The 27,040-nt window shown below is 44.1% G+C and overlaps 4 protein-coding genes across 4 annotated transcripts in view; 1 reads left to right on the forward strand and 3 right to left on the reverse strand.

Moving 5' to 3' along the window:
• Window positions 1-31: 31 nt before the first annotated feature.
• Window positions 32-1,645, reverse strand: LOC131287496 (probable cysteine--tRNA ligase, mitochondrial). Its single transcript, XM_058316549.1, has one exon. The coding sequence runs from the start codon at window positions 1,643-1,645 to the stop codon at window positions 74-76; it is 1,572 nt and encodes a 523-aa protein (XP_058172532.1). The 3' UTR covers window positions 32-73.
• A 153-nt stretch (window positions 1,646-1,798) lies between these two features.
• LOC131288094 (cytochrome c oxidase assembly factor 5) lies at window positions 1,799-2,400 on the forward strand. Its single transcript, XM_058317194.1, has 3 exons — window positions 1,799-1,996; window positions 2,079-2,174; window positions 2,250-2,400. The coding sequence occupies exons 1-3, from the start codon at window positions 1,892-1,894 to the stop codon at window positions 2,289-2,291; spliced, it is 243 nt and encodes an 80-aa protein (XP_058173177.1). The 5' UTR covers window positions 1,799-1,891; the 3' UTR covers window positions 2,292-2,400.
• A 13-nt stretch (window positions 2,401-2,413) lies between these two features.
• LOC131288096 (restin homolog) lies at window positions 2,414-4,966 on the reverse strand. Its single transcript, XM_058317196.1, has 2 exons — window positions 4,807-4,966; window positions 2,414-4,722 (listed from the first exon to the last, which is right to left on the reverse strand). The coding sequence occupies exons 1-2, from the start codon at window positions 4,964-4,966 to the stop codon at window positions 2,414-2,416; spliced, it is 2,469 nt and encodes an 822-aa protein (XP_058173179.1).
• Window positions 4,967-8,436: 3,470 nt separating this feature from the next.
• LOC131287851 (uncharacterized) overlaps window positions 8,437-27,040 on the reverse strand; it is a 42,745-nt gene continuing 24,141 nt past the window's right edge. Inside the window, exons 2-7 of the mRNA XM_058316937.1 lie at window positions 15,436-15,454; window positions 11,760-11,896; window positions 11,231-11,480; window positions 10,887-11,143; window positions 8,705-8,778; window positions 8,437-8,635 (exon numbers count right to left, since the gene is read on the reverse strand). Of these exons, the coding sequence (XP_058172920.1) occupies window positions 8,437-8,635; window positions 8,705-8,778; window positions 10,887-11,143; window positions 11,231-11,480; window positions 11,760-11,896; window positions 15,436-15,454 (936 nt within the window). The remainder of the gene's footprint in view (window positions 8,636-8,704; window positions 8,779-10,886; window positions 11,144-11,230; window positions 11,481-11,759; window positions 11,897-15,435; window positions 15,455-27,040) is intronic.

A 27,040-nucleotide genomic window follows, 5' to 3' on the forward strand; every position in this document is an offset into this window, starting at 1 on the left:
ACACATTAAACAGGTATGTGCGAGCATACACTATTCTTCAATTTATTTTCTTTGAAGCTATCAGGACTTATAGTCACACTTTACGGAGAAAAGTCCATGAAGATGTTTTCCCATGATCTTTCACTTCAATCGACGAATGCTTCAGTGAGTCCCGTAATTGATCGCAGATGTGGAAAAGTTGCTGATCTTTGGTATCGATGGCTCGTTGACGGATTTCACTGCGTGTTTTCACTACAGCGTCAACTACACGTTCAAGAGAAATATTGACGGTGTCTCCTATCGATTTGTTTTGCTGGCTATTCCCAATCGAACACAACCCGTATGAGAGTAGCTGTTCCCGGATGTATTCAGTTACTGCTAGAACCGCACCGACGTTGGAAGCTCCGATCAGTGGGGACACCTCAAACGTGTTGCTTTGATGTGCGGGGCCATTGATAGATTTTTGTACGGCTGAGACCAGGTCACCGAGGGCAAGTATAGAACTTGCAGTGTTGAAATCATTTTCTAAAAGACCGTCAATGGTAGCTCGAGTTTCGACCAATTTTGCCAGCAAGCTTTCCGAACTAGCATCGAACGACGCAGGTTTCAGCCCATCGATGTAGGCTTTGCTATCGCCGAAGAAACTAGAAAATTTTCGTAGAACGTTTGTTGCAGTCGTCATGGATTCCGGACCAAATTCTATCGCACTTCTGTAGTGAGAAAGTAGACAAAGCATTCGAAATTCATCCGGTTCATACTTTTCTAGCAGCTCCGCTACACTGATAGTGTTTTTCAAGGATTTGGACATTTTATGCGTTTGTCCTTCTAGATGCAGTTGACCCGTATGTATCCAATGAGTCACCCAATCTGGAACGTCGTGATAGCAACAGCTTTGTGTTTCCTCGTTTTCGTGATGCGGAAAGCGCAGGTCTAGTCCACCGGCATGGAAATCCAACCGGCTGCCGAACACGTGACTTGCCATCGTCGAACACTCTATATGCCAACCAGGTCGTCCGTTGCCAAAATTTGTCGCCCAGAATGGTTCCCCGGGCTTTGAAGCTTTCCATAGAGCAAAATCGGACGGATGGCGTTTCCCTCCTTGGGAGTTGGCAGCAGCACTCGCTTGTTCCATGATAACTTTCTGCAATTTCCCATAGCGTTCGTATTTACTAGTTTCGAAGTAGATTGATCCGTCGGAAGTATGGTAAGCGAATCCTTTATCGATAAGAGTCTTCACAAAGCGAGCAATAGCTGGAATGTGCTCGGTAACGCGTAGTTTGATGTCCGGCGACCTTACGTTTAGCCTGTTGAGATCGCTCCAAAACTCATCCTCATACCGACGTGCTAGCTGTTGCCACGGGATACCCCGCTCGTTGGCTCGAGTTATGATTTTATCATCGATGTCTGTAATGTTCATGGCTGTGAGAAGCGGCAGGCGAAAGTTGTGTCGCATAATTCGCTGAAGAATATCCAACCGCACGTAGCAGCTTGCGTGGCCAATGTGAGCGGAATCGTACACGGTTGGGCCGCAGGTGTAGAACGATAGGAAGGGTTTGAGATTATCCGCCACACGCAGTGGTATTTTTTCCTTCTCACGCCCATCGTACAGCCGCAAACCGAGTTTCCGAGTACAGTATTTCCGAATCGTATAAGAACGCTGAAACATGGTGGAATCGAGGAAATCACAGTGCACAGACAGTTTACAAAATAAATAAACAGCTGATTTGTCAATGCTGCCGGGCAAACAAAATGATTTCATAAACATCTCCGCGCAACACTGCCCGGCTTGGCTGTCAAACGAGTGATTGTGAAATTGTGAACCAAAACAATTCTTCCGGATTTTTGTGCGTTGCGGTGTACTTTCTACAGTTTTTACTTCATCAGTGCTTTACATTCAGACACCTTTTTCAAAATGATGCGCTACGAAGGAAACGAAGAGCTTGCGGACAAATCCGCATGTGCCGGCGTCCGGGCGGACCTGAAAATGTGTTTACTACAAAGTGATTGCTGCAAAAAGGTAAGTGGAATAGTCACCATCAAAATGAACTTCACATCCCGTCACACATTTATAATATTGTCCTCTCGTCTTATAGGAAAAGAAAACTCCCCGAGAGTGTCTCAATCGCACCGATGGATCCGTTCCTAACGAATGCTTTGTTTTGCGGAATACGTTCTTCGAGTGCAAAAGATCCATGGTATGTTTTAACAGCAAACGATATTCACGATTGAGTTTTGATGAAAAAATGTTTTATTCTTATTCTACTCAACAGCTCGATAATCGGCAGAGGTTTCGTGGCAGGAAAGGTTACTAAAAGTTATAAACGAATTCTAGGAGGTGATTACATTTTGTTTTGGATCAGTTAGAACAACCCATAATAATGTTAGTGTGAAACCTTGTGCTTAAAATATAGCTTAATCCCAATCCAAGCTCACGTTATGTCCAACTATTTTCGGAAATGTTTGAACGAGCGCCGGTAGAAATGCGGTCCATCTCTCCATCTAGACTTTGGCTTTTCTCGAAGGAAAGTTTGCTTGTCACGCTGCTAAAGGATAGATCACTCAAGCTGGCAGTTATACCCGTTGGTTGTGGTTGGAGTACTTTCAGCAGCTTCCCATCGGTTCGTTCGTTGATGTTATTTTGTGACGCGTAATCCAATATATCTTGAGAAGTGCCCGGTACCGGCAAAACCCCACCTAATTGGTAATTGTTAGCCGTAGGTACAACGATTTCACCGTCAGATAAACCTAGCTCTGCACTGGAACAATCGTCCAAGCTGCGGTTGGATGATGGTTCTACAGTTGGGAGTGGTTTGGCGGGAGTTTTTAAACCCATATCGGCCGGTTGTTCAATTTCATACGACAGTCCCATGACCGGATGCTTTCCCGATAAACTGTTCGATTTCGATCGGGTCATTTGGTCAAGTTTTTGTAGGTTTTCCTCAATACTCCGTCGCAAATCTCTTGTATCTTTTGCTAGCGTCTCGGAAAGTTGTTCTGTTTGATCTTTCGTCCTTGCGGGGGGAACTGGCCGGCTTTGTTCCAATATAGGCAAATCTTCGGGTGAAGTTTGTTGTGCAATATCGGTGCTAGTAGCGATAGCAACATCAATTGTCGCCCTTTCCATAGGACGAGCACGTCTAAGATATTTCAGTGGATTAAAGGATCGAAAAGGATTCTCAAACTGGGACGCATCGTCTGGTAGCTTAATCGGTATCGTCACGTCCGGAACAATCGTCGTTGAGATCGGTCTGAAATGCTCAACGTTTGCTTCATCGGGAACGCTATCCAAAAGTTCCTTCTGATTAAGCTCTAGCTTTTCGTCGTTGTATCGTGTCCATATTTGAACCTTTTCATTGATGAGTTTTCGCTTGTCCTCTCGTTGCTTTTGCAGGTATCGTTGGAACGAGTGGTTTATCTTATCACTCTCCCTTTCGAGTTGTTCGATCGTTTGCTTTGCATTTTGAATGATTGCATTCGTTTCGTCCTCAAACGTTGCCATCAACTCACGTTCCACGCTGTGCAGCACGTTTAGCTTACCTTCCTTCGTTTTGGCTGCCTTCAATGACTCAAAATAACTGCTTTGGCGTTGCTCCTGTTTTTGCAGATCGTGTCGTAATGTGGCCAGCTTATTATCCACTTTGCGCTCCTGCCTGTACAGCTGGTCAAGTTTTTCATCAATTTTTCGCATAAAATGTTGACTCTCAATTTCTTTTTTGTGCCGCTCCGGGGATAAGGAACGTTGCCTTCGCGAATCCGGTAGTACAGCCGTGTCCGTTAACTTGACGCTGCTAGCAGCTTTTTCCATCTTTTCCTGATACTCTTTTTCAAGTTGCTGCACCCGTTTGGCGTACCTTGCCTCTAGTTGTGACTTTTCCTTATCGAGTAGCTGGGAAACTTGTTTTTGCAACTTTGCTACATACTTTTTGCCATGTTCGGTCGCTTTCAGCTCGTGCAGAAACTCCGTGTAAGTTTTCTTTTCTCGCCGGGGGCGTTTTGTTTCACCGACTTCTCCTTCGTGTTCGTTGTTCGTAGCTGCCTTTGCCGGCTGTCCATCCTCATTCCGCTGTTGTTGAATTGCTTCGATGAGCTGCTCGAACATCTTCGTACACGATTCGAGCCGTTCGACAAGCCGGGAAACATTTTCCGAACACATCCGCAATGATGGCGTTTCGTCCCGTCCTTCCTTACACTGGTTTCCGTTGGCATCCATCGGTACACTCTGTTCCTGATGCTTTCGCTGGGTTTCGTCCAGATGTGTGATCGCTTTGCCGACCGTCTTTAAACGGTGCAAAAGTTTCTCCACATTGCGGTGCAGCTTCTTTACCTCCAGCTGTTTCACCAAGTTTCGAGCGTTCGTGGTTCGCCGGTCCGCTCGTTCTAGCTGGCGCAGTTTCGTCTCCTGCACCTTGACCGAGGTTAGGATCGATTTGAACACGATGTACAGCAGCGACCGGCTGCCTTGGTCAGTGCCGAACTTTTCGTACTTTTCCACCAGCCCGGTGTGGTGTTCAATGCCGAGGGCTTCGAAAATTTCGCCCAATTCGGTGTGATTGAGCCGAAACTTTGGGGACCGCGTAAAGTCCGGCAGTGTGTTCTTGAACGGAACCTCGTTGGTGAAAATCGATAGTGAAAAGTGGCAATTTTGTGTGTAAAGAAACTCGGCCACTAGTGTATTCAGGACGAGCACGAGCGGCGAAAGGACGATGCCCTGCTGGGTTTGTAGTTTGAGTGCAATTTTCTTGCCTGCAACAATGTGCAACAAAAGGAAGGGGTAAGTTAAGCGGAGCTAACCGAGAAGCCGAAACACTCCGTTCTTCGCTTGCTTACCCAGTGCTGTGCGGCTCATTTTTTCGATTAAATTGCGCTTCATTTGTAGCTGAATATTAGTCTCGATACCTTCCTCTTCGATCCATTTCTTAAGCTGTGTCTTCAGCTCCGCATTATCGATATCCTCGATATCACCCAGGGTACGTGAAGAATCGGGCATTTTGTTAATTCAATCGACACATTTCACAATCCACTGTCTGCATCCGAAGACTCGTTTTGTTTGTCCTTTGACGAACGTTGCACCGGGTTTGTTTGGTTTGTTTACATCCTTCCAACGGAACCGTTGCTATGGCGACGCGCATCGAAGGGCAACCGCACCGGTGCATTTGTTGTCGTCTTGTTGATGCTGTGGATATGCATCCGAGGGTCGACTTCGTAATAATGACGGTTAGGTTTCGAACACTATGAACCCCTTATGATTCGTAATCGTATTTAGTTTTTCAGGAATTGTGATATCGATCAATAGAAAGGATTTCCGAACAATCAAATAATAAACGACTTTGATTAGTTTATTAATTTTTATGCTGCTTTATTCCATTCGGTCAACTGTTCCAGTGTTCATTGGAGCTCATTTACCACTCGTTAGCTGGACTTTCGTGTTTTCCTCAACATTTTTGTCTCTTTTCTGATGTCTTGCAAATGGATTGACATATTGAATGGTGTTTGAAACAAATGCCGTAAACAAAATAGCTGAATAATATTGCGCCGCGCGGTGCTTTTGGGCCATAGGTTTGAAAGGACGTAAACTAAAGCATTATACAACTGTTGATTGAAACAAATCTCTCTACTGGTGGGTGCGTATTTGTTTTAAAAAAGAAAATGGAGTTCAAAAAAGCTTTTCCGAATCGCCACGCGATTAAATCTAACACAATTCACACACAAAATCCCATCTCACATTGCCGTGTCCGTGTCCTGGCATCGTAGGAACGTAGCAGCAGCGGCCGCGGCGGGGCCAGGGCGAATGCTGGCGCTTAGATTTAATTAAGTTCATTAAAATTTATCAGTATCACAGCATTGCAAGTTTTTAAGGTGTGTGTTTGTGTGTGTGTATATTTTTTGTCCACCGTTTTTTTCATCATCGACCGAGTGTTTATATCTTTCAACCTTTTATCCCTTTTTTGTCCAATTCTTTACCTTCTTTGTTTCTTGCCTTTATTTCAATGCTTAAGCGAATAGTAAAAAGTATTCAATTATGTTCAATTGCGTTTATTATGTTTTTGTTTAACGTCATTCCTGGACGAGGGTTGATGATTTGATCCTCTTTCTACCGTTTGGTTGATCTGTTGTACATTTTCTGTGGGTGAATCAATATCGAATCGAACAGCTTTTCAGCGTTCCTAGTCAAAAACTAGCCCTCAAAGTTTGATGATATGGAGAACATAACTAATACACTATATATGAGCAGGGGGTGAAGAAGATTGAATAAACTTATATGTTGCATTAATCGGGATCGACCTATTGCAAAACAGTAAAAACAAACTTAATCTAAATGAATCACTTTTAACGTTCAGTAGTTTAATTCAAGATACCGATGACCGATTATTCTTTCTTCTTCACTAAGAATCTCCAAGCAGATGTATTATTTTTCAAGGACCCCAAAATATAGCGTAAGAAGGTATATTTGTAAGCGTATTTGACTATTTTCAAATCGAGCATCTTTTCTTTTAGCGTTAGCTTCATAGTGGAGGTCCAGATGCTATAATACGCCATGCTAGGGTATTTTTCGACGCTACGCTTGCTCTCGCACGTTATTTTCTACACTACTAAAATTCGAAAATTGAAATCGGTTGTATAAAATCATCAAACTGCTTGATGTCTGTACAGCGGCATTGTTTTTTCCATATTCAACGTGTACCACTTTGTCACTTGCATTCGCTTCTGGCTTTTAATCGTTTATCCACTTCTATAGTATCTAGTATCGATTTTTAAAACAAGAAGTTTATCTATTCTGCTTCAATTCATTTTCTATGTTAAATTTGTCAAGGATTCGTTTTATTTGAATGTGTTTACATGTTATTCCTTGAAAATGTTTGTATCAATGTTTGCGATAGGTTTGCGCAGAAGTTTTAATGTTTTTTTTTTGTTTCCGTCCGAAGCCACAAGCTCATGCAATAATATTCCTATACCATTGGTTTCTTGTTTCCGTTAAATGAGACGTATTTATCTATGAAGTTTGATTTTAAATCTTTTCCACCGACATCGCCTTAACCGACTAACATGCGTTTTAAACCATTTCCATTAAACCTATCTTATGGTGGCACTTTATTTGACCGTAGTTTCGTCCAGTTCAACATTTGACCACATGTGAGTAACTCATTTTTGCATACAACTGGACCAATATATTTTCTCTGGCCACTAAATAAGTGGGAAAGTTACATTCCGTTCCGCGGGTATAGGTAAAATTGATTTAAAAATTAAAAAGCAACCGTTTATGCGTAGTACTTTTTTTTCGAGTTAGGGTTGGATTGTAAAAATTAGATTAGAGAAATAACGCTCACGTTCTTCACGGTTTACCTTTATCCGTATCTAATGAATCCCTCTTAAATGTAAGCAATATTTATTCGTGGAGTATATTGATACTCCACTATAACCCAAGCCGGTTCAAATGTCTGTACTTAATTGTATCACACTGGTTTGCAACATTGTACGTGGAAAGGGGCGTATGTTTGAAGGGGCTGTGTTTTGTGTTTTTGTAAATATGAACTCATCAACAATGATTGTATTCCATTTCGACCATTGTGAAACCATCTCATTCCTTGTCGGTTTGCTTTGGTGAGTTTGATGTGGTAATTTATTGTAACAAGGTAGGCATTGCTTCTCCCTGCCCTACCTGAATTGTTATTTATTTGATATTGATATCTACCTTTATGGCAGTTTGTTTTATTATAGTTTGTTGCTTTGAAATGTTGCGACGAGGAAGTTTGCTCTACTGCTGACCATTTTCGGGGCTCGGACACCTAGGTTGTCCCTTTGTTGTTGTTGTTGTGTACTAGTAAACTCCTCGCTTTACATTCCATTGTATTCCCATTTCGAGTGGTGTGTCGGAAATAATCGTTTCACAGATGCTTTATTTAAAGCCATAGAGTAGGCAAGTGTTTGGTTTTTGGTAAAGCGAATCGATTGCTTTGAATTCTATACCCATTTGTACAAGTTCCTACCATCCCTAACCATATCGCTCCTTCCCCGCAATGCACTTTTTCGAATGTGCCCAACTCTACCCCAGCGACATTGCGGGGTGGTTTGAAATGTGTTTAATATTAGCAAAATCGGAATCACTACAAATCGCCACCGATGGGGCGACTATCTATCATGCTTCGGAGTGGATCGAAAAGTAAAGCCATATTTTTATTAACTTCTCCGGTTGCGGGGTCTACACGTTCGCGGGCTACGTTCACTACACCTGGCCTCTAGGTTTTGAAGTTACTTAGCTCAGAAGAAGTGAAATCGAGCCCTCGTCGGGGTTTCTACTTACCGTTTGTTTGCTTATGTTTGCACAACCGTGTTTGTTTTTGTGTTTTGTGTTTTTGGTGTTGGTGGCCACCATCTCGTTTCGCCACACGCCGGATGGATTTTTTTTCATTGAGCATAGAGTCGCAAAATGGTAATGAAGTGTGTTTCCGGTTCGAGCCCCTAGAAGGTTTGAATTGGCCGGTACAGACCGGTGTAGCCGCATAACCTGGCCCGCAACGCCGGGATGAGAAGGGCCGCGGCCGAGAGGTCCTTCAGCAGGTCGGCACACTCGCACAGGAGTAAGTACATCTTGTCGCCCCGTGAGGAGACACTTTTGTGAAGCGTTATTCGCCGCAAGCCGGCCGTCTTTGGGAGGTACCTGTGGTGGTGGAGGAAGGAGGAAATAGTGCGTAAGGTTTAACGTGCGGGTCTATCATTCGATTCCTACCTGTAAATCATTCTGGCACCGGTCCAGTAGAGCCAGTTCCGTTCGAAACGTTCTCCATCGTCACCTTCGTACACCTGAAAGAAGCGAAAACATAGCGTAGCGTTAACTTTCGCCTACGAACCAAACGATAATCACTGGACAAAGTTTTTCTAAATCTGTTAATTGAATTCCCTCAAGCAACGGTGTGACGTGCAAAACGTTCCACAACCCTTGTTTCAACACCCTTGTGAATTGTTTATTTCCTCGCGAACACTCTTCGGCCGGTCGGGGTAGCTCTGATGGATGATGATTTGGCGCAACCTGTGCAGCCATTTTTTTCTCACTTTTCATCCCCCTGCAAAACTCCTCCTCCCCCAATTGAACGTGGTGAGTGATGAGGTCGAGGCCAGGCGTGGAATGCGGAACGGAAGGAAAAACTCGAATGCCGCCTGCATCTGGCATGCACGGGGAAAGTTTGTAGTTTGGTGTGATTTACAAACTTGTTTGATGGTTGAGAAAGAACATTTTATGAACTGTGGTCTCCCACACTCACATACACTTGTTTGGAGAGGGGTTTCATGCTGTTCATGTCCCTGACTGATGAAGTTATAAGTCGGCATCCAGTAGGAGAGTGTACGTGTGTTTATTACACTCTTGGTTTAATGAGCCGTTTGGTTTGTGGCCGACTCGGTTAGTACCGTTGCTGGTCTACGCTCGGTTGATAATTCACTCTCTGAGGAACAATTTACCGCTGTATGACGGATTTTCGGTGTGATAATAGAGCCACTTGGTTTTTGAAATAAGGCAGATGCCATTTTCCAAAAGGTTTCACGCAGTGATTTGTTTGGGAAATGGTTTTCTTTCAGATTTCAGTGATCTTTTATATTTTTTTCATTTTACTATTGATATTGGTTAAACACATTGACTTTCCATTCTGCCAGAAAAAAGAAAGGTAAAGGAAAGGAAAATGAAGTTCCATTCCTTAGGGATTTTTTTAACGATCAGATTAGAGCATACGGTTTCTAGTTGTGATCGAAAATTGATGAACTTATTGCATCATAAGCTTTTTTTTTGTTTTTCTCGTGAATTTTTATAGATCCATTGATTGGTCCCATAAAAAAGTTTTTTATTGCTTATTATTGTAAACAGTGGGATGTGATAAATTTTAAATCACGCAGCATCATCATCGACCATCCAAGTTAATCGATACGCTTGCGTTCTTTCTTGTAGAGTTATTATTTTTATGACTTTTCAATCTAAAACTCGGATCTCGGCTTTTTCCAAGAGTGGCGCAAATTTGTTTCCAGCGCATTTTTCCGGAGGAGGAGAAAGCCAATAAACTCGTAAAAGACCAGCATACACCCTACGGATCGCAGCTTGGCAGTAAAATGAAGTTTTTTACTTTCGAATCGAGTCACGACGATTGAATGCTTCAGAACCAGCCAACACCAGGGTTCAAAGTAAACATTTTGCATGGGCTAGCATTTTATAAATTTGAGGATAATATTGAATTCTTTCCAAAATTGGCAATGCCGACTATTTGTGAGATGAAATAAAAATAAGAAACAAGAACGTTTCCTGGTTTTGAAAGTTCTTTCGAGACTTCATTAAGAGCTATAAAAGAGACGTTGATTTATGAAATTCTTTCTAAGTGTTTAGAGTCAGTTTTTACTCCAAACAAATCCTTTTCAACCACACAAAATTAACTTCTACGTGGTTTCCATTCGATCCAAAACATGTGCCAAAAAGGATAGGCTAGCTTTATTTAGCTCCTTAGAGGACACCACCGAGGTCCGAGTGCATTCTAACACGTGCGTTTTCCATAGTCATATCTGAGTCTCGGTGATAAAAAGGGACGAAAAAGTTTCCGTAACAAAAAAATGGAAAACCCCAAGTTGAAGTGGATGTAGTGTCCGTTTTGGATGAGGGAAGATGAATCCATTAAGCTCTTTGGACGCTGTGGGAACCCGAACCGGAACGTGATTGCCGGACGTGATTGGTTGTCTGTAATGCAATTCCGAATACCACTCTAGGTGGAAAGCGGCCAACAACTCCACCAGACAAAGGATTAAGAGATAGGGTGTTCACGCCCCGTAGGCGTCGGCGTAAGTATTCTGTATGTGTATGTGTGTGTGTGGGAATCCTGACCCTAACCTTGGCGGTTAGTGGGTGGTTTTCGCCAGCTGCGGCCAGATAGACGTACTTTGTAGACACTAATGATGTATCCGGTCGAAGGCGTCTGACCCTTTTTAACGCTGCCGATCTCGTTCGGGGCGAGTGCCAGCGGAGGCCGACAGATGGACGCCACCTCACTGTACAGGTCGAGCGTGTGGGCCGCCGTGTAGCGCGTGTTCTTCGGCTCGAACTTGGACAGCGAGGCACCCCGGACGCCGGTGTAGAACATGGCCGGATCGGTCTGGGTCGTGTTTATCACATAGTACGCGATGAAGGGAAACTCGGCTGGAATGTGGGCGAAAGGAAAAAACAGGTTTATGGGTTACCACGCAGCTGCCTTCGTTCGACGTTTCCTCCTGGGAGGAGACTCACCGGAACTGCGCTCCATGTTGGCCAGCAGCATTCCTCCGACGGCATTGTTGCCCTGCTGGACTTCGTTTAGCAGCTCGGACGCGACGGCACGCTGCTTCATTAGGGGATGAGCTAGGGGCGACTCGAGCAGCGGATCGATCGGTTCCAGCGGGCTCATCAGGTGGGCCAGGATGCAGATCTTCGGATCGGACACCTCGAGCACACTCAGTGGTCCAACCTGCGATGGATCGGCGGTCTCTGGCGTTGGAAGCTGCTAGAGAGAGAGCGCGAGAGAGAGATTGAAAAACGGTATTTAGTCCAAACAGGTTGTGGAGCTCTGCAAAAGGGAATAATTAACTTCGCACACGGCGCAGAGAAACGTTTAATTGTCCCTCGAGGATTTAACACATGCACCACAACGGTCATAATTTACACGTTTCCATTATTATTTTCCGCAAGCACAAACATTGCTTAATGGTGTGAAAAATTTAAGACATTCTGCTCGTCGTGTTTACGACACCGCAGCAAAATGTACAAATTGCACACTTACCGGAATTCCTGCCGGCAGAAAGCGGTCCAGGCTGTGCACCGGAATGATGAAGCAGTCCTTGTCCAAGGTGGCCAGCGAGATCGGTTCACTCCGCGAGCTGACGAAGCCTCCGGTACCCGGTTGTCCTCCGAAGCTTACTGTACGTGCGTAGTGGTAGTGTGACGAAAGAGGTTAGATGGAACGAAGAAAATGGAATATAAGAAATGAGATGTTAGAATGTGATTGGATATTTCTTATGAAACCCTTCTCGAAACTCGAAGAGAAACGCAAGGAACAAAAAACAAACAAAACACAAAAACGAAACAAACAGACAAACAAGCACACTTGTTTATCATATTCTCCTGCTGCATGTTGTTATATCATACGAGCTTTGTCGCGCCGCAAACAAAAAGCGCTTGCCAAAAAAAGTGTACGTGAAACGAAAAGCCCACAAAAACGGGAAAGCAAAACACGAAAAGCGTTAGTGTAAAATTATTCAAAACAAAAAGGAAAAGGAAACAAACAACTCATTGGAAACTTGTTCGAGTAGAATACGCAAAAGCGCAATTGGTAATAGTTTGTGCAAAAACGATCGGAAAAGCGAATATTTTAAAGCGAGTACACCCTTGATAGTGTTGAAAAACGTGTTAGCACGGCAAACTCGGAAGGATGTCAACTATCGAGTCCAATGCCTAGAAATATCGTGCGACGAAGCGAATGGCCTATTTAAACCCGTTCCCTAGAAACTATTCCGTCGCCTGCTAATCGAAAGCTGTCGGCAAGATAAAACATACAACGAGTCGACCGGTGCCTTTGATCTAAAAGTGAAATATTAATGGGGGGCTCAGTTTTCAGAAACTCGATGACCTAAAAACCCCTTTTATGGTAAGCGAAGTAGGCGCTATCTTTCGTGGCAGGTTTCGACACATGACCAAATGTGTTTTTTTTTTGTCGAAGCCGATACCCAACGATGCACCTGTCCTATTCAGCTGAAGTGACCTCGGAAAACCATTCTCGTGTTCCGGTCACGAGATGGCGTTTTCCGGTTGAAAGAAAACCCTCGTTTGTTGCCTTGCAGCAACAAAGAAACCTAAATATTGGAAAACGAACACCACAAAAGGGAAAAATAAAGCAGCAGCAGTAGCAGCAACAAAGCGTTTAAAGTCTCTACTGATGATCTACTTATGCGCATCCGGACCGATTCTGTTGAACGACACCAAACCAAAATGGCAAACAAACGACGGAACTAGTCCAGCGCCCGGTTTCATTGCGACGAAACTCGCGTGTGTAACAATTGCTTTAAAGTTCAGGGCAGGTTTCGTGTTGTACATGGACCGTACACATCCCTTCCCCCCATGGGAGACAATGAAGTGTGTGGAATGGTGGAAAAAAAACACGTGAAAAACAGGAAAGGAAAAAACGAGAATGGCCTCAAAATAAATACACGTGACACGGGGATGGGAAAAGTGGCTCAAGTTCAAGCTAACGTGATTCCGAACATTTTACGGCCCGTGCCGGGCACATTGATAGCAGATAAAAGAGACAGCAGTGGAAATGGAAAAATAAAATTAAAAAAAACTTAAAAAAAGCACAGACAAACAACATTGCGGGTGAAAGAGAAAATGGACCGGTTTCGCTTCGAAGCGGGTTTGCTGAAGAGTTAAATTTTTAATGTCCTTGTTAGTGAGCTAGGCACCGTGATTGCGGCATAGTTGTTTGTTGCATTATTGCACACGGTTTCGCGTTCGGCTCCGGGAGGGTCGGTGCGGCCACACCTGGCGTTCGTTTTTTCATCGGAAGAAACACCAGACACCATGCGCCTCCATTTTTTACTCTTGAGGGTGATTTGTTGTTTCGTTTGATTCGATTGTCGTATCAGCTAAGCTGGGCTGGCACTTATATTGTGATCCTTTGTTTTTCTCTTCATTGTGTAGAGTTTAAATTTCCCAACTCAAGGTTTATAAAATTTTGATAGAATTCCAGAACATTTCTTTATACATGGCAGTTTGGCATGGATTAAGAAAGGATCCATTCTAGGTTCACGTTCGCTTGCATACAGGTACATTCAGTTTGAGGCATTCTGCCGTGTCTCGTGTAAATAAATGGACCGTAGCAAAACAATAGACCGATGGCATGGCAGCACGCATCACGCCACAACCCCGTTTCGGATAATGGATATCATTAATCTATCACCCGAGAAAGGCTGACATTGGGTCAGAAATTTGGTAGGTAAGCTGGTCTAAGCAGAACCGGGACACGCTCTCCTATAGTTTAAGTCTCTAATAGTAGTGGCGTGTTTTATAATTTAAGACATGCTTCCGCAAATAAGGTTACTGATATTTCCTTTTTGAATTGTGTAAACAAGAATATAAAAATACTTTGTTATGTATACTTTTTCATCTCTGAAAACTTCTCAATTAACATCTCTGAAATTTAATGTTTTCTTCTAAACCTGACATATTCCGACAAATGGGTTTGTTAATTAAGCTGTAAAGGCGAACGACAGAAGCGTTAATATATCTTTACAATTCTCACGAACTTCATACGCAGCTTGCACAAATATATGGCATCAATTTATTAAAGCTTTATTGCATTCCTCAAAAGCGATAGTTTTATAGACCACTCATGTAAAGCAGTTGGCAAATAGCTTAGAGAGGTAGGAATTTGGATATTTTCAGACGAGCTTTCGGGTTGCGAATGGGTTTGGTGCGAGTACTGTTTCCTCAGTGGGCAAGTGTTGCTGTTGTGTGCATTGCGAAGTGCATATTTGTGTTTGCTTGTGCAAAAACCCTGGAACCTCTGGCCGTGTGTTGTTTGTTACTTGTGATGCTTGGATTGCATGTGTTTTACATTTTTCTCTTTGTTGTGTATGTGTGTATGTTTGTGGTTGTGGTTGGTTTTGCTCGCTGCAAGTTGCGGTGGGCAGTTATCACTCAGATGGGAGGGAGGAAAAAAGGGGGGGCAGATCGGTTGAAATCGGTTCAAACCTTGCCTGGCAGTGGGCACCTCGGGCACCGCCCGGCGGTTAGCGGCAATCGGGCCCCATTTCATCATAGACGCGGAGGGTCTACGGTCTACTAGCGGTTGCATGGGTGCTTCCATATCAGAGTACGTGGTGGTGGGTGGCGTTTGTGGGGGGAGGGAAAAGCCCGAAATGGGCGTGCAGCGAAGCTCTGGAAGAACATAAACGGTAGTTGTGGGGGTTTTGGTGGTGTATTGCTTTTTTTTGTATTTATTTTCTTAACATGTTTAATTTCATCTCGCTTTGATCGTGCTTCTACCGGTTGGGAAGATTTATTTCTCAATAAAGATTTATCTGTACAAGGGCAGGAGTTGGAGTTGAAGTCCTTGAAAGCCGAAATTCGTATGTACAGCTCGTCGTGAATGGCACAGCAACGGGTTTGATTTCCTATCGGGTCCACGCCCCTATTACTAACATCATTACTCTTGATTGCCATTTCCGCATGTTCGCAAGTGCAGCCGAAGGCACCTGTTGTGTTGCGTGCCGCGGGAAAACCGAGTCGTTCTGGAGTTCACGTCCTCTAATTTGGATGGAACGCGCGGGATGCATGAGCCTCGAGGGTGAGGGGAGGATGTGCGATAGGCACGTAATATCAAAGTGCCTTTTTCCGCCGGATATCCGACCTCCGGGGTGCGGGCTTCGTGTAAGTTACACCTTCATTAGGCGAACGGGTACATTTTGTACCTTGTGCCGACTAATGATGGTTCCGATGGCTTTCACCGATGCGAAAGACTTCTAGCTCGTTCCGTGGTACTTGGGAGAAGGAACATTTAATTACACTTCACGCTCCGTTAATTTCCGTAAACTACACTGCGGGAGGGAATTTTTAGAAATTTCTTTTTTCGTTCTCGTTTTTTGAGTTTTTTTTTCCAATGCTATGATGAATACATTTAAGCTGCATTTTGATGCTTTCTCTCTCTGGAATTTTGTATTTCACCTCTACGTGATGGCGCTAGGAATCTACGAGCAACCCATTCCATTAGTTTGTTCACGCGTTTGGCCAGCTACTGCTCAACTGCTTGAAATCATGCATTTAGCCATAATCGGTTCGTCCAACTCGTTTAGTTGATCTGGTTTTGCGTGACGCTTATGGAGGCTTTCATGACGAGTGCATCGGTGCAACTCTATGCTAAGAAATGGCAATTACAATAATTAAATCATTTTCCGGTGCTACGGAACAATCTAAGTCTTTTATCAGAGTCTTAGCTTTAACACAAAAATGAACTTCATTACGTCATTTTGTTAATTGAAACCATCCTGCCGTAGGTCATTATGCGCTTTACTAAGAAGATTTAAATTTGTAATTCATTTGTATACAGGGCGGAACAAATTGGACGTTGATTAATTGCTGCTATGATTAACTTTTGATTTCTTTTTAATGGGATTTTCCCTGATTACAAATCAGAAATAAATCAATCGAGTCTATCTTTGTTCTATTCGCGCAATGCTACACAATGGAGACGCCTGGTGTTTTACGCTTGATGGAAAATTATACCGTTTAGACCTATAGAAAGCTTGTGATTCTCTCCTAGCACTATCAGTAAGTCAACAAAATGTCTCTGAAGTGATCTTCTCGTTTTGTTTTTAAATCTAATCCTAACGATTCAAACTCCTAATGGGGGTAAATTGGGAAGGGGAAAATGGGATGGATGCGTGGAGAGCATAGTTCCATTGCCGGTAAGAGCACATTACACAAAAAACAGAAAACCACGAAGATGCCTGAAAAGCTGTCAAAGCATTGGCATTTCCGATGCGTCCATCTCCAGCGTGCACAATCTTGAGGCGATGCTTTGTGAATTCCTCTCCAGCAATGACTCGGCAAACGCGGCTCTGTAGAGACAATCCAGCAAATAGCAGCAAACGGCAGACACATTCTTCCTGCATTCTTACTCCTTCCGATCCGGCTAAACACTACGTGGGCATGCCGGTCGCAACAAACGCAACAAGTGCAACAACGGTGGCTAAAACTGACGATCACGTAAACGACGATGAATCGCAGGATTTTCTTTTTAAATTCTCGCGTTCGATTTGCATTTCGTATTATCTACCCTACTTTATTGCTCATGGTGCACCGTGGTGCTTGTGAGAGGGGATAAACGTGCCATGGTATTATGCAGTTCATGCCACAAAAGGTTGCATCGGCCAGAAAAAAAACCCTGCGTGCTTCAACACAACATTTCCGTTAGCAGGCTTTTTCTTTATGCTTTCTTCATTTTGCATGGTATGATTAAGAAGTGTAAGAAGGAGCAAAGGAGGATTTAGTCGAGTGTAGAAAGGAAGAAAAAGTGGGCAGGGGGAGTGGAATGGATTTATTCTTTCAGGTGATGGATGCTCATGGAAGAGAAAAAGTACTCAATTGGAATGTAAGAACGAACTATAGTCGACGAACTAAAGTAGGTCAATAGTATTTATAAGAAGTAAAACTTTGACATAGGTTAAGGATCATTAAAACTTAAATTTACTTCAATAGAAAATTCTCAAACTGAAATGTGTTCATCTAAGAGACCGTTTGATTCAAAAATTAAATAAAAGTATGATAAAAAACCGGGAAAGAGTTCAACCCTCCCAGGTAACTTTGAAAGCAAACAGTGTTCGTGACGCGAAATGAATCCCAGGAGTGGTCAACAATCCGAACACAAATCCCTTGTGGGATCTGGATAAAATGTCGCCCGCCGCGGCAGGTCGAATTTGTAACAAAAGTTTTTCCTTCCCGAATGAGGAATGCCGGCCGGTGGCACGAAAGTCGCCCTGGGCTGATCAATCATACCTCATTCGTGGCCGACACGGCAAATTCGCTGAGAGCGCGAAACAATTTTGACAGTGTCCATGATTTCAGTTTGTGACCACGAGTAGAAATGAAAAAAATTATACGATAAAACCACGCTCTTTGAGCGAGTTAGAAGGGTCGTATTTACACAGGGTTTGGCTAATGCTACGCCACCTTCCAAATCCGTTCTTTATGTCCAACTGCGAGCGTGGACAAAACGAGGGTATGAAGTCATTAATTTGGGCTTATTTTACTACTGTCAGCACGTGAAACGGGAGTACGAAAAAGAGAAAGCGAAACAGAAAACGACCAGAAGGACCACATTTTAGCAGCGAAGAGCGCGAAACCGGCATGTGGTCACCGACAAAGGGGGAAAAAAACGAAAGAGAGCGAGTCGTAAATCAATCGTTAACGTCCATAAATATGGAAAGCCCGCCACGTGCTTCGGCAGCGCGTGAGTTTCGCTCGAGCGAAAGTAGAAAATTTGTAGAGGAAAAAAGACTGAAAAATACGCTGAAAACAAAAGGCAGGAAACCTCATAAAATTTTTGACGGGTTTGATAATAAAACTTCACTCGAGTAGAAGAAACTCAAAGTATTCTTGTGTGGGGAGGTTATTTTTCCTCGGCGTGATTTTACGGAATGCGCTTCCTACGCTCGATTTTTCCGACAAACCGCTCGCCTTGTTGCGTGGGGTTAGTGGTTGGAAAAGTTTCATTCTTTTACCGATACGATAAGATGAATTTTATCGATAGTCGTTCGTGGTTGTTGCCTATCAAATCTCTGCATTAAATCTTTTAACACGTATGTCGTTTTTATTCATTCGCTCTGTGATTAAAGTATTATTTTCTACGTGCCTTAGTTTTGAAAAGATGATAATAAAACATTCTACTTATTAGATAAAACTTTGAAAATGTTTTTCGAATAAAAGAAAAACATTTCCTTGACCTTGCAACCGCTTTATTGATATCGAATCGGTTGTCCATGTTCAAAACAAAATTGTTCTTCGAAAATAAATCGTAAAATGCACGACAAACAACAGTACGACGAACGAAACCGTTTCACCACCTGCACCTACTTGGATCCAATCGGAACGGTGACCGTGAGAACGAGATATGTCATTGAAACATTCATAACGCGATCGATCGATTGCAAACTCGCTAAAGGACAAGGCATTTCTTTGAAGCAAAGTTACACGAAACCGAGAGGACCTCCCTGCCGGGGCGTTCCTCCCGGTGGGACGTTGTTCCGATAATTAAACGAGCATCGTTGAGCTCACTTGAAGGCCACTAAACATGCCACTCCGGCACCACGCCACCGAGCAGTTCATTTATAAAATCGAACTGTCATCGGGTTTGGCGCGAGCCAAAACGAGACGTGGTGAAAACAATCGACTGCTTGCCGAACACTTTGCCGTTTGAACATTCGCCGATGAGGGAAAACCCGACCCGTTGGTCTTCTAATCCTCCGAAAGCATCATGTTCGCTATTGGAAAGCGCCCAAACCAATTTGTAGAAACGGAAAATGAAACACATCTCTTCGGATCTCTTGGGGTGGCGCGTTAGGTGGTGGAAACGCGATGGATGTGAAGCAGCTGGAAAAGCGGACAAATCCCTCCATCCCCCACGGTCGCCTCGATGCTGTGTGGTCAAATATGTGTCAAACGGAAAACATCATCTCCTCTCGGTGTGGATGTGAGTTTCGTCAGCTGATGACGTGCGTGTTTACACACTCCATGACATCGTGTACTTCAAACGACAGGTGGTGTGTTTACTTTAGAACCCCTTCGGGATGGTGTCGGTTCCATTCGACGCACGAACCATCAGATTAAATTGGAATATGCAGCTCCAGTTATTTATAGCTTTCCGTAGGCTAGAGCATTTCTGTTTGGATGCAAGGTCTTATCAAAAGTTGTAATATTTGATCTCTAAAAGGTATTAATTTATGGTGGTGGTATAATTTGTTGGCTTGTTAACTGCCATACATGGACTATCCTTTGGGTCATGAATAGGATTGAAAGTCCGATCCTGTTGACAAATTATGACAAAAGGTCTTCGGCAAGTTGTGCGATACCATTCAAAGGATTTGTCAAAACCGGTCAGATATATGAAAGCGGAAGAAGCGGAACTGCCGCTATCCGGAAGTACCGGGAGGTCGAGCAACATCCAAAGAACGGGATATCTATCCCTCTCTCTCTCTTTCTCGGCATCACAGTTTGGTTTGGTCTTCCGTCACCCTGCTCCACCTTTTGCCACCGTTTCAAAACGGAAGGGTTTGCGGACTGCTGTCAGGGCAAGATTTATTGTGACAGCTGATGGGTGACAATCGTTTGTTACGCCATGATAATCGCGCGGTGCGAAAGATCAGGGTTTGCCGATTGTCGACGGTCGGCCACAGAGGCATTGGCCTCCGTTGCGTTTTGGGGGTTGTAAAGCGATTAGGCTGAAATGTCTGACATCCAGACTCGGCGGCCATTGAAGCGACCGCCTAACGAGCGCGGCTTTGAAAAAATATCGTTCCGCTCCGTTCCGAAGTGAGTGGTAACATAATTTTCATAGCATCGTTCGTGAGAAATTGGTGCGAAATGCACGCGTGCTCGGTGGGACTCCTCAGGGAAAAGGTTAATCATCACCCATTATCCGTTCTATCAAAACAACAATTTGTCAGTGGGCGGAAATCCTCCTTCGATTTTTGACACGAAGCAAATAAATTATCTCCTTCTAAAGACTTTCTTTTCGCAACCAACGTTTTTTGCTCGTTTCTTGTATTTGCCAAATATATTATTCATTTTCCAAAAGCTCACTTGAAGTATTCAAGTGTTCTCACAACAAATGATTCAGTTCACAGTATGGTTTTAATTTTCGCTTAACCAACAAATCTCAATAATCTCAGTAACACCTTCTGACGGGAATTGGTTTAAAAGCAATGTATTTTAAAGCATGTTTAAATCTACAAAAAAATATCATCTGATAATTTGAGGCTTATCGAGCTCCCACGGTTCGTTTATCGTGCTTCGCTTTTCCCGAACGGATGGAAATGAAAACTGAAAGCAATGAAGCGTGCAAACTGCGCGGGCGTAGCTAAATTCGAAGACAAAAAGGACATTAGCGCTGTGGGAAGGGAAATTATGCTCCGGCTCACTATCGCCTTCGCTTTCCATTTCAGTTCCAACGAGTGCGCGGGACAGTTCAATGGCGTTACGTTACTGCGTAACGCTTCGCTGAACAATGATCGTCCGGTGAAGGCACATTCCCGGGGGTTTGTGGGTCCTTTCTGGGCCTACTTTTTTTGCAGAACATCACGGCGCTTAGATGCCCACGGGCGACCAGATGGAGACAGGTTTATCGTCCATTGAACGATCGGTTCGAACGCAACGCGCGAATCACAATGGAAATGACAGCTGTCCGCAGTCTATTGGAGATTGGATGACAAGCTGGTATTTCACGGTAGGAAAAACCAAACCGAATGGTTCGGGTCCGATTGGCGATGGAAACCCAACACCACCCCCCCGTACCCTGGCAAGTGGTTGATGTCCTACCGAAGTATTTCACAAAATAGACACAACACACACAAAAACCAAATCTGTGCCGATCCATTACGTTGCAATGGCGATTGACAGGTGATACAACAACGTTCAGCTTCACAGTTTTCCGTGCGTCGGCTTTGACAGGGTTCACGTAACCCAGGCTGTCTCACGCTGGTTTTATTTGTTTTTCTTCTCACAAAACGTTGAATTTCCTTCCAATCGCGAGGAGGAAATTTGATTGGCTTTTTTTCCGAGGGTGGATAGGTCTCCAACATAAACCACCTCAACATTAACCGTAATGTTTCCCCACGAGACAGTTCTTTAACAATTCGTAAACATTTTTTTCCTAAAATAATCCTCTTATCAAAATGATTTCTCTTCAAAGGCATCACACATGCTTCCGGGAATGGGAAATGGGGATTTCGTTGTTTGGTGCTTCGGTGGTTGCTTTTGTGTGTTCCAAGCGACACATATAAAAACGTTTGCCAAAACTTACACGCCACGTTGGAGAAGTCTTCCGAAATGATAATAGTGGCACTGAAGGGGCCGAGTGTGAATGATAAACATTTTGTTTTTCCTCTTTCGTTTCGTTAAAACCTTGCCGAATCGCGAACCAAGTAGGCGGCGACCAACGGCAGGAAAAGCCTTCCGTTCCGAAGGGCCGGAAACGTCGCCCAGGGACGCGGGAAAAGTTGTTTGCATTTAATAATCATTCTCACGAATAAAACAACAAACAAAGTATTTTCCCTGCGCGACAGGCTGGTTGGTGGGGTTTAGGGATGCGAAAGCGAAAAACATAAACAGCACCGATTGGTGGGGGGGTGAGTTGGTGCGAGAAGACGCACTACACCACGCCAAGGACACGCCGTTGTCGCATATTTCGTGACAAAAAGCCGCTGTGTCTTTTCTGCCGTTTTTTGCTCGAAAGGAATACGTACGTACTCGGTTCGCTTGTTTCTTAAGGGAGAAATTCTGGTTATCTTTTCGTTATGCCGCATGCCACGCCATTCAGAAGCAGAGGCTGTGAATGTGTCCGAAGGCAAAGATATTCACTCAAGCATGGAGGCATGGTGAGCTTTATTTGCCGATGGAACAAAAAAGCTAAGGCCGTTAAAGGGGGGTAGAAAACACGAAGAACAGAAGGTGTGTTACGAGAACTTCGTGGAGTACGGGTGGGTACTTTCTTTTCAAATCACTCTTTATCGTAACGGCGCAGCGATAGCACTAATTTTCCGACGTCTCTGCCTGCACGTGACGGTTGAGTGTTGCTGAGATCTTTGCTCTCCGTCGAAGGTAAGCGTGAGGTGCGGAAAATTCCCAGCATCTTCACTTTCGTAAACCCTCACAGGTAGTTCCCTCGTTCGGCGCTTTTTTTGGTGGCGTTGACAAACTTCATCCAACACCAACGACTTCCCGTGGGCGCTGGCTCAAAGGGGATTTTCCCTTTGCCCGAAGCGGAGAAGAGCTCAGAGGTAATGAACATAAATTCAAACACTTCTCGAACTTCCAGCAGACGCCGGTACGGAAAGAAAATGCCCGCCAGGATCGCGAAAGCGCCGTTTTCCCTGTGACGATGAAGTTGCCCGACGTGACAATGTTTTCCCGCACCATTTACGCCCCGGGAGTGGAAGGGAACGACGGTGGGATACCTTCGAGTAGTCGGTCGAGGCTCGTTGAACGACGCAAGGGTTCGTACTCCAGGGACTCATGTCGGCTAGTGATGGAGTTTTCATGGGAAAGTTACCCTTCTTGAACTCTGCTCGCATCGTTTGGTTCGTCTCGAGGGTGAGTTTAATGTTGCAAGAAACCCGACGACCAAATACATGAATTGATTCCAACAACAAATAATTGATTTGCACCGGGGAAAGGATTGATTCAAACGTCCACTTCATTCGGGGGATGGTTGGGAATCCTATTTCACATTCGAGTTCAACTAATTTAACACACAACATTAGTTACGAAGGTCCTCCATTTGTTAACGGTCAATGTCCAACGAATTGCACCGAATAAAACGAACCATTAACAACAGTCACCTCAAGCCGGCTGGTAGATTATTTGCCACTCAATCGTACAAGCTCGTCGCATGGTCGCAGAAAGATTAATTTCTTCCTTCTCTTCTTGCACTTGATAGTGGACACATTCACACATATGAACAGGCTGGCTGTCGTTTGGCGGTAATGACCTGCAAATGATTTCCTGTTCACATCCGTCCCATCCTGTAAGCCACAAAAAAAAACCTGGGACCCGTGGTTTGATTCACAATCCTCGTCCCCCAAAAACGGAGGGATTTCGGGCGCGAAGGAAAATATCATTTGGCTTTCCTTCTTTCCCACCGCGGCAGGTAGGCGTACTTTTATGAATGATAGAGATTATAAATAGTACGTAAAATATCGGTCCTCCTTACGAAACCGACACCAGGGAACGATGTGTGTGTATGTATGTGGCAAGCCAGTGTAGCCGAACGAATTTTCGATGTAGTGGTGGCCATTTTTTTGCAATTTCGAACTGCTTTCGCCCCATCCCAGTAGGCAACCTTTGAGGTTTTTCTTCATTGTACGCCGGGTTTTTTGTGTGAAGGAGCAAATGGTAGAGAATAAATGATGCTAATCGAAGTCGTTTGTTTATATAACCCAGAAAACGAGAGTAGGGTCCGCCCGGAAACACATCCGGCGATACAAACGTTCAGGAAATGGACAGTGTGTGTGTGTGGGTTGTCCTGAACATGACATCTAGAGGAAATGTGATCCATTTGTGGTTGTGGTTTGATAATAAATCCAATCCGGTGTTGTGTGGGGGGAAAAACACACACACGACCATTGGAGAATGGGAAAACCACGTTTTTCCTTTGAAGCATATTGCCCTGAAAGGGGGTCGAAGTTCATCCCGTTCGACAGCTTGGAAAAACCGGAATCAGCTGTGAACAGATGTTTTACATTTCGTCGAGAGGCGTTCGTTCGTTGGATTTCCAATGCGACAACAATCCGGCTTGGGTTGATGAAGTGCAGGTGTGTGCGACTCGAAGCGGTCGGTTTTTCGAACGGTAGATCAAAGATTTATCGTACGGTTTCGATCTTGATTGAAAATGCTTCACATGACGGTGGAAAAATGGGAAATGTGTGTTTTTTTTCGATGTGAAATGCAATACTTTAGAGAGGGTTGTAAAATACAAAAAAAAAAATGGTCAAAGACTGAACATAAATTCCACAAAACAATCCAGCTTGTCAAAAAAAAACAACGTCATTAAAATAACATGATGTCCTTTTGCATAACGTTACAGTTTCGAAACTTATTAAAGAGATTTATGAAACAAATTACGGATAAAAATCGATCCATCCATGAGCAAACATAACCAAAGGCGGGTTACGGGGAGGACAGGACCAGGGCGGTGTAGGGTAGGTAAATTGAATATCGATGAACGAAGGGTATCAAAAAAAAAAAAACGGGTGGTACCAGGTGGAAAACAAACGGAGGAGGAAATTGGGAAGGCAAGAGAAAAAAAAAGAAAGAGAGCGCAAAAAAGTCGCGGAGTTTTACGCGGCTCTATGAGTGTGGTGGTTGGTGATATAGATCTTTTTTTTTGTTTGTTGTTTCGATTTTTCGTTTTGACAAAATGCCAGAGAGAGCGCACAAAATTACATTTATTTTTAAAAGTCATATTGAGGGAATATATGTTGGAATGAAAAAGGAGGAAAGGAGAAGAAAAAAACACCAAGTGGCAGTGGTGGTTAGGTATCGGGGGATCAAATCGTTGATTGGGAGGGGGAGAATGGTATGGGGTGAGGGGGGACGGGGAGGTCAAAACCAATCGCGTCAATGGTGAGAAACGGAATGTTTCGGGGATTCGATTTTCAACGGTTCTTAACAAGCCCGTCGTGTCGGATTTTCTTCACCTTTTCCATTCCGTTTGGCGGGGGAAATGAATGATCCGTGTTGCGATTTTTGAGTGTGGTGGCCATAAAACGGGGTTCGAGTTGCAGTTTAAAATTGGAAATTTCGAAAATAATCCTTGGCTGCACTGCGGGAATTTCCATTCACACGCTTACACAAATTGGAACGAATGTCAATTAACTTTATGATGAGTAATATTTAAAATTGCCGCACGCTGATGGTTTTGTCCGAGGTACTGGAAGGGTGTAGGGACGATCATTTATTAAGGATGGAAAATGGGAGAGGGGGAAAAGTGAGTTCTGTTCGACCCTACTACGACGACTACACGGAAAAACCCTTTAATGGCAATAACAACCTTCATTGTCCTGCTGGAGGCGCGCCGGGGAGAAGAAAATGTGCGTCCGGTAGTGGTACTCGTCCGAGCCGGTTCCGCCGTAGCTGTCGCGCGTTTTCCGCTGATGTCGGCCGGTCATTTTGCTCTTCGCCCCGCCGCCACCGGCGCGTCCACCTCCTTCGCGCATATTTTTCCGAAACATTAAATTCATCCTGGACGATTTTGGGCCGTTACTCTAAAGGGGGGAAAACCGGGAGCCTTCGCGGTTGATGGAAGTTGATCCTTTTTCTCAGAAGGGTGGAATGACTTCCTGCTCGGGAAAATGCTGCGTTGGTTACGAATGAATTATTGCTTGCCGCTTAAGCCGCTTCGAAAATCAATTTTTAACTACGGCACTTTTTCAAACACCTTTCAACGTCGGCTTTTCACGATCTTTCGCTTTCACTGGCGAGACACGGGCTCATAAAATGCACAAAGAAATGCCACACCATCGGTGGGATCGACTAACGAAGGACTTTTTTCACTCTTCGAAACCGCGATCGCTCCACTTATCGCGCCACAATTTTCCCGACGATGAACACGAATGGTAACCGTTTGTTGGCAAACGAGCACGCGTTTGGAGAGCGCGGCACTTCAGATCAGGCAAAAGGTTATCCGATTCCCATAAACATAATTGAACGGACGTCACCAAGGGACGGGGGTTGTGAAATCACACAGGCAGACAAAAAGGCCACGATCGGCACGACACGACGTCACTTCGTCGTCTCGTTTGTCCACTTGAAGCGCGTTTGGGGTGGAAAAAAGAAAATGTCACTCCGGCACCACGGGGAAAAGCCGTTCGATCGCCACACGCGCGGGTTGATCTTACGCGAACGCGGCCGCAATCTCAACTGACTGACTGACTGGCCGAGATCTGATCGCGCCGTTTCGCGTTCGGCCGCAAGTGGTTGGATCTTGGTTGGCGTGCGAGAGTTTTCCCGGTGCGTTGAGGGAAGGTAATTTTCCCCGCTCGGTTGGCAACGGCAGGTGAGAAGCGGCGTACGGCGGCGTAAACGTGTATAACGCTCGTCGTAAAGTAGCTGTGTTTGTGTTGGTTTTAGGCGGAAAGAGTGAAAAGCCGATGCGAAAAGCCAATTTGTGTCAACCAGATTCGTTTTGATTTGAAAAATAATATCGTTTCGAATAAAATATATGAAGTCATTCCGATTTGTGTCGTAATTTTAATACTTTTGATGAAACATTGAAAGTATCAAAGAAGGCTTACCAAGGTATATTTATGTGAGCTCTTTCACCTCAAATTAGCTGCTGCTTTTGTTTCATGTTTATTTTTCTCAATATGTTGGTCTGCTTTTCATATTCGACTTTGACAAATGCTCAACTATTTCCTCTGCTTTTAAATTTTTCTTCGTATTAGAATTGCTTCTAGACTCGTTCCATAGTATTGAGGTGTTTAATTGTTTCTTGTTTAAAAGTTGTACAATTTAAAGAAAATATTCTTTCAAATTAAATGTGAAGTTATTTTAATCATAGGTCCCCTCACGAAATCCCATAGTGCGTGACCCTCGGTGTAGTAAATAAAACTTTAGTAGTAGCCCGAAAACACACCAATACAGCCGCCCACCTGGGGTACATCCGAAAGCAAACATGTGGCGTTCGGATCCAAGATCATCGCCTTCGGCCGGATCCCCGAACGATCGGGGGAGGCAAACAAAAACAAAAAAAGACACCATTTGTCTTGAGACAGCTCGCAGACAGCTTGAGCCGTA

This window comes from Anopheles ziemanni, chromosome 3 (genome assembly GCF_943734765.1).
Source record: "Anopheles ziemanni chromosome 3, idAnoZiCoDA_A2_x.2, whole genome shotgun sequence".
NCBI lineage: Eukaryota > Metazoa > Arthropoda > Insecta > Diptera > Culicidae > Anopheles > Anopheles ziemanni.

Excerpts from the sequence above, each read along its gene's own strand:
- LOC131288096 (XM_058317196.1), bottom strand. The coding sequence starts at position 4,966 with ATGCCCGATTCTTCACGTACCCTGGGTGATATCGAGGATATCGATAAT. Across the intron at positions 4,723-4,806 it reads AATGAGCCGCACAGCACTGG|GCAAGAAAATTGCACTCAAA; the intron begins GTAAGCAAGCGA and ends ACATTGTTGCAG.
- LOC131288094 (XM_058317194.1), top strand. The coding sequence starts at position 1,892 with ATGATGCGCTACGAAGGAAACGAAGAGCTTGCGGACAAATCCGCATGT. Across the intron at positions 1,997-2,078 it reads AAAGTGATTGCTGCAAAAAG|AAAACTCCCCGAGAGTGTCT; the intron begins GTAAGTGGAATA and ends TTATAGGAAAAG. Across the intron at positions 2,175-2,249 it reads TCGAGTGCAAAAGATCCATG|CTCGATAATCGGCAGAGGTT; the intron begins GTATGTTTTAAC and ends TCTACTCAACAG.
- LOC131287496 (XM_058316549.1), bottom strand. The coding sequence starts at position 1,645 with ATGTTTCAGCGTTCTTATACGATTCGGAAATACTGTACTCGGAAACTC.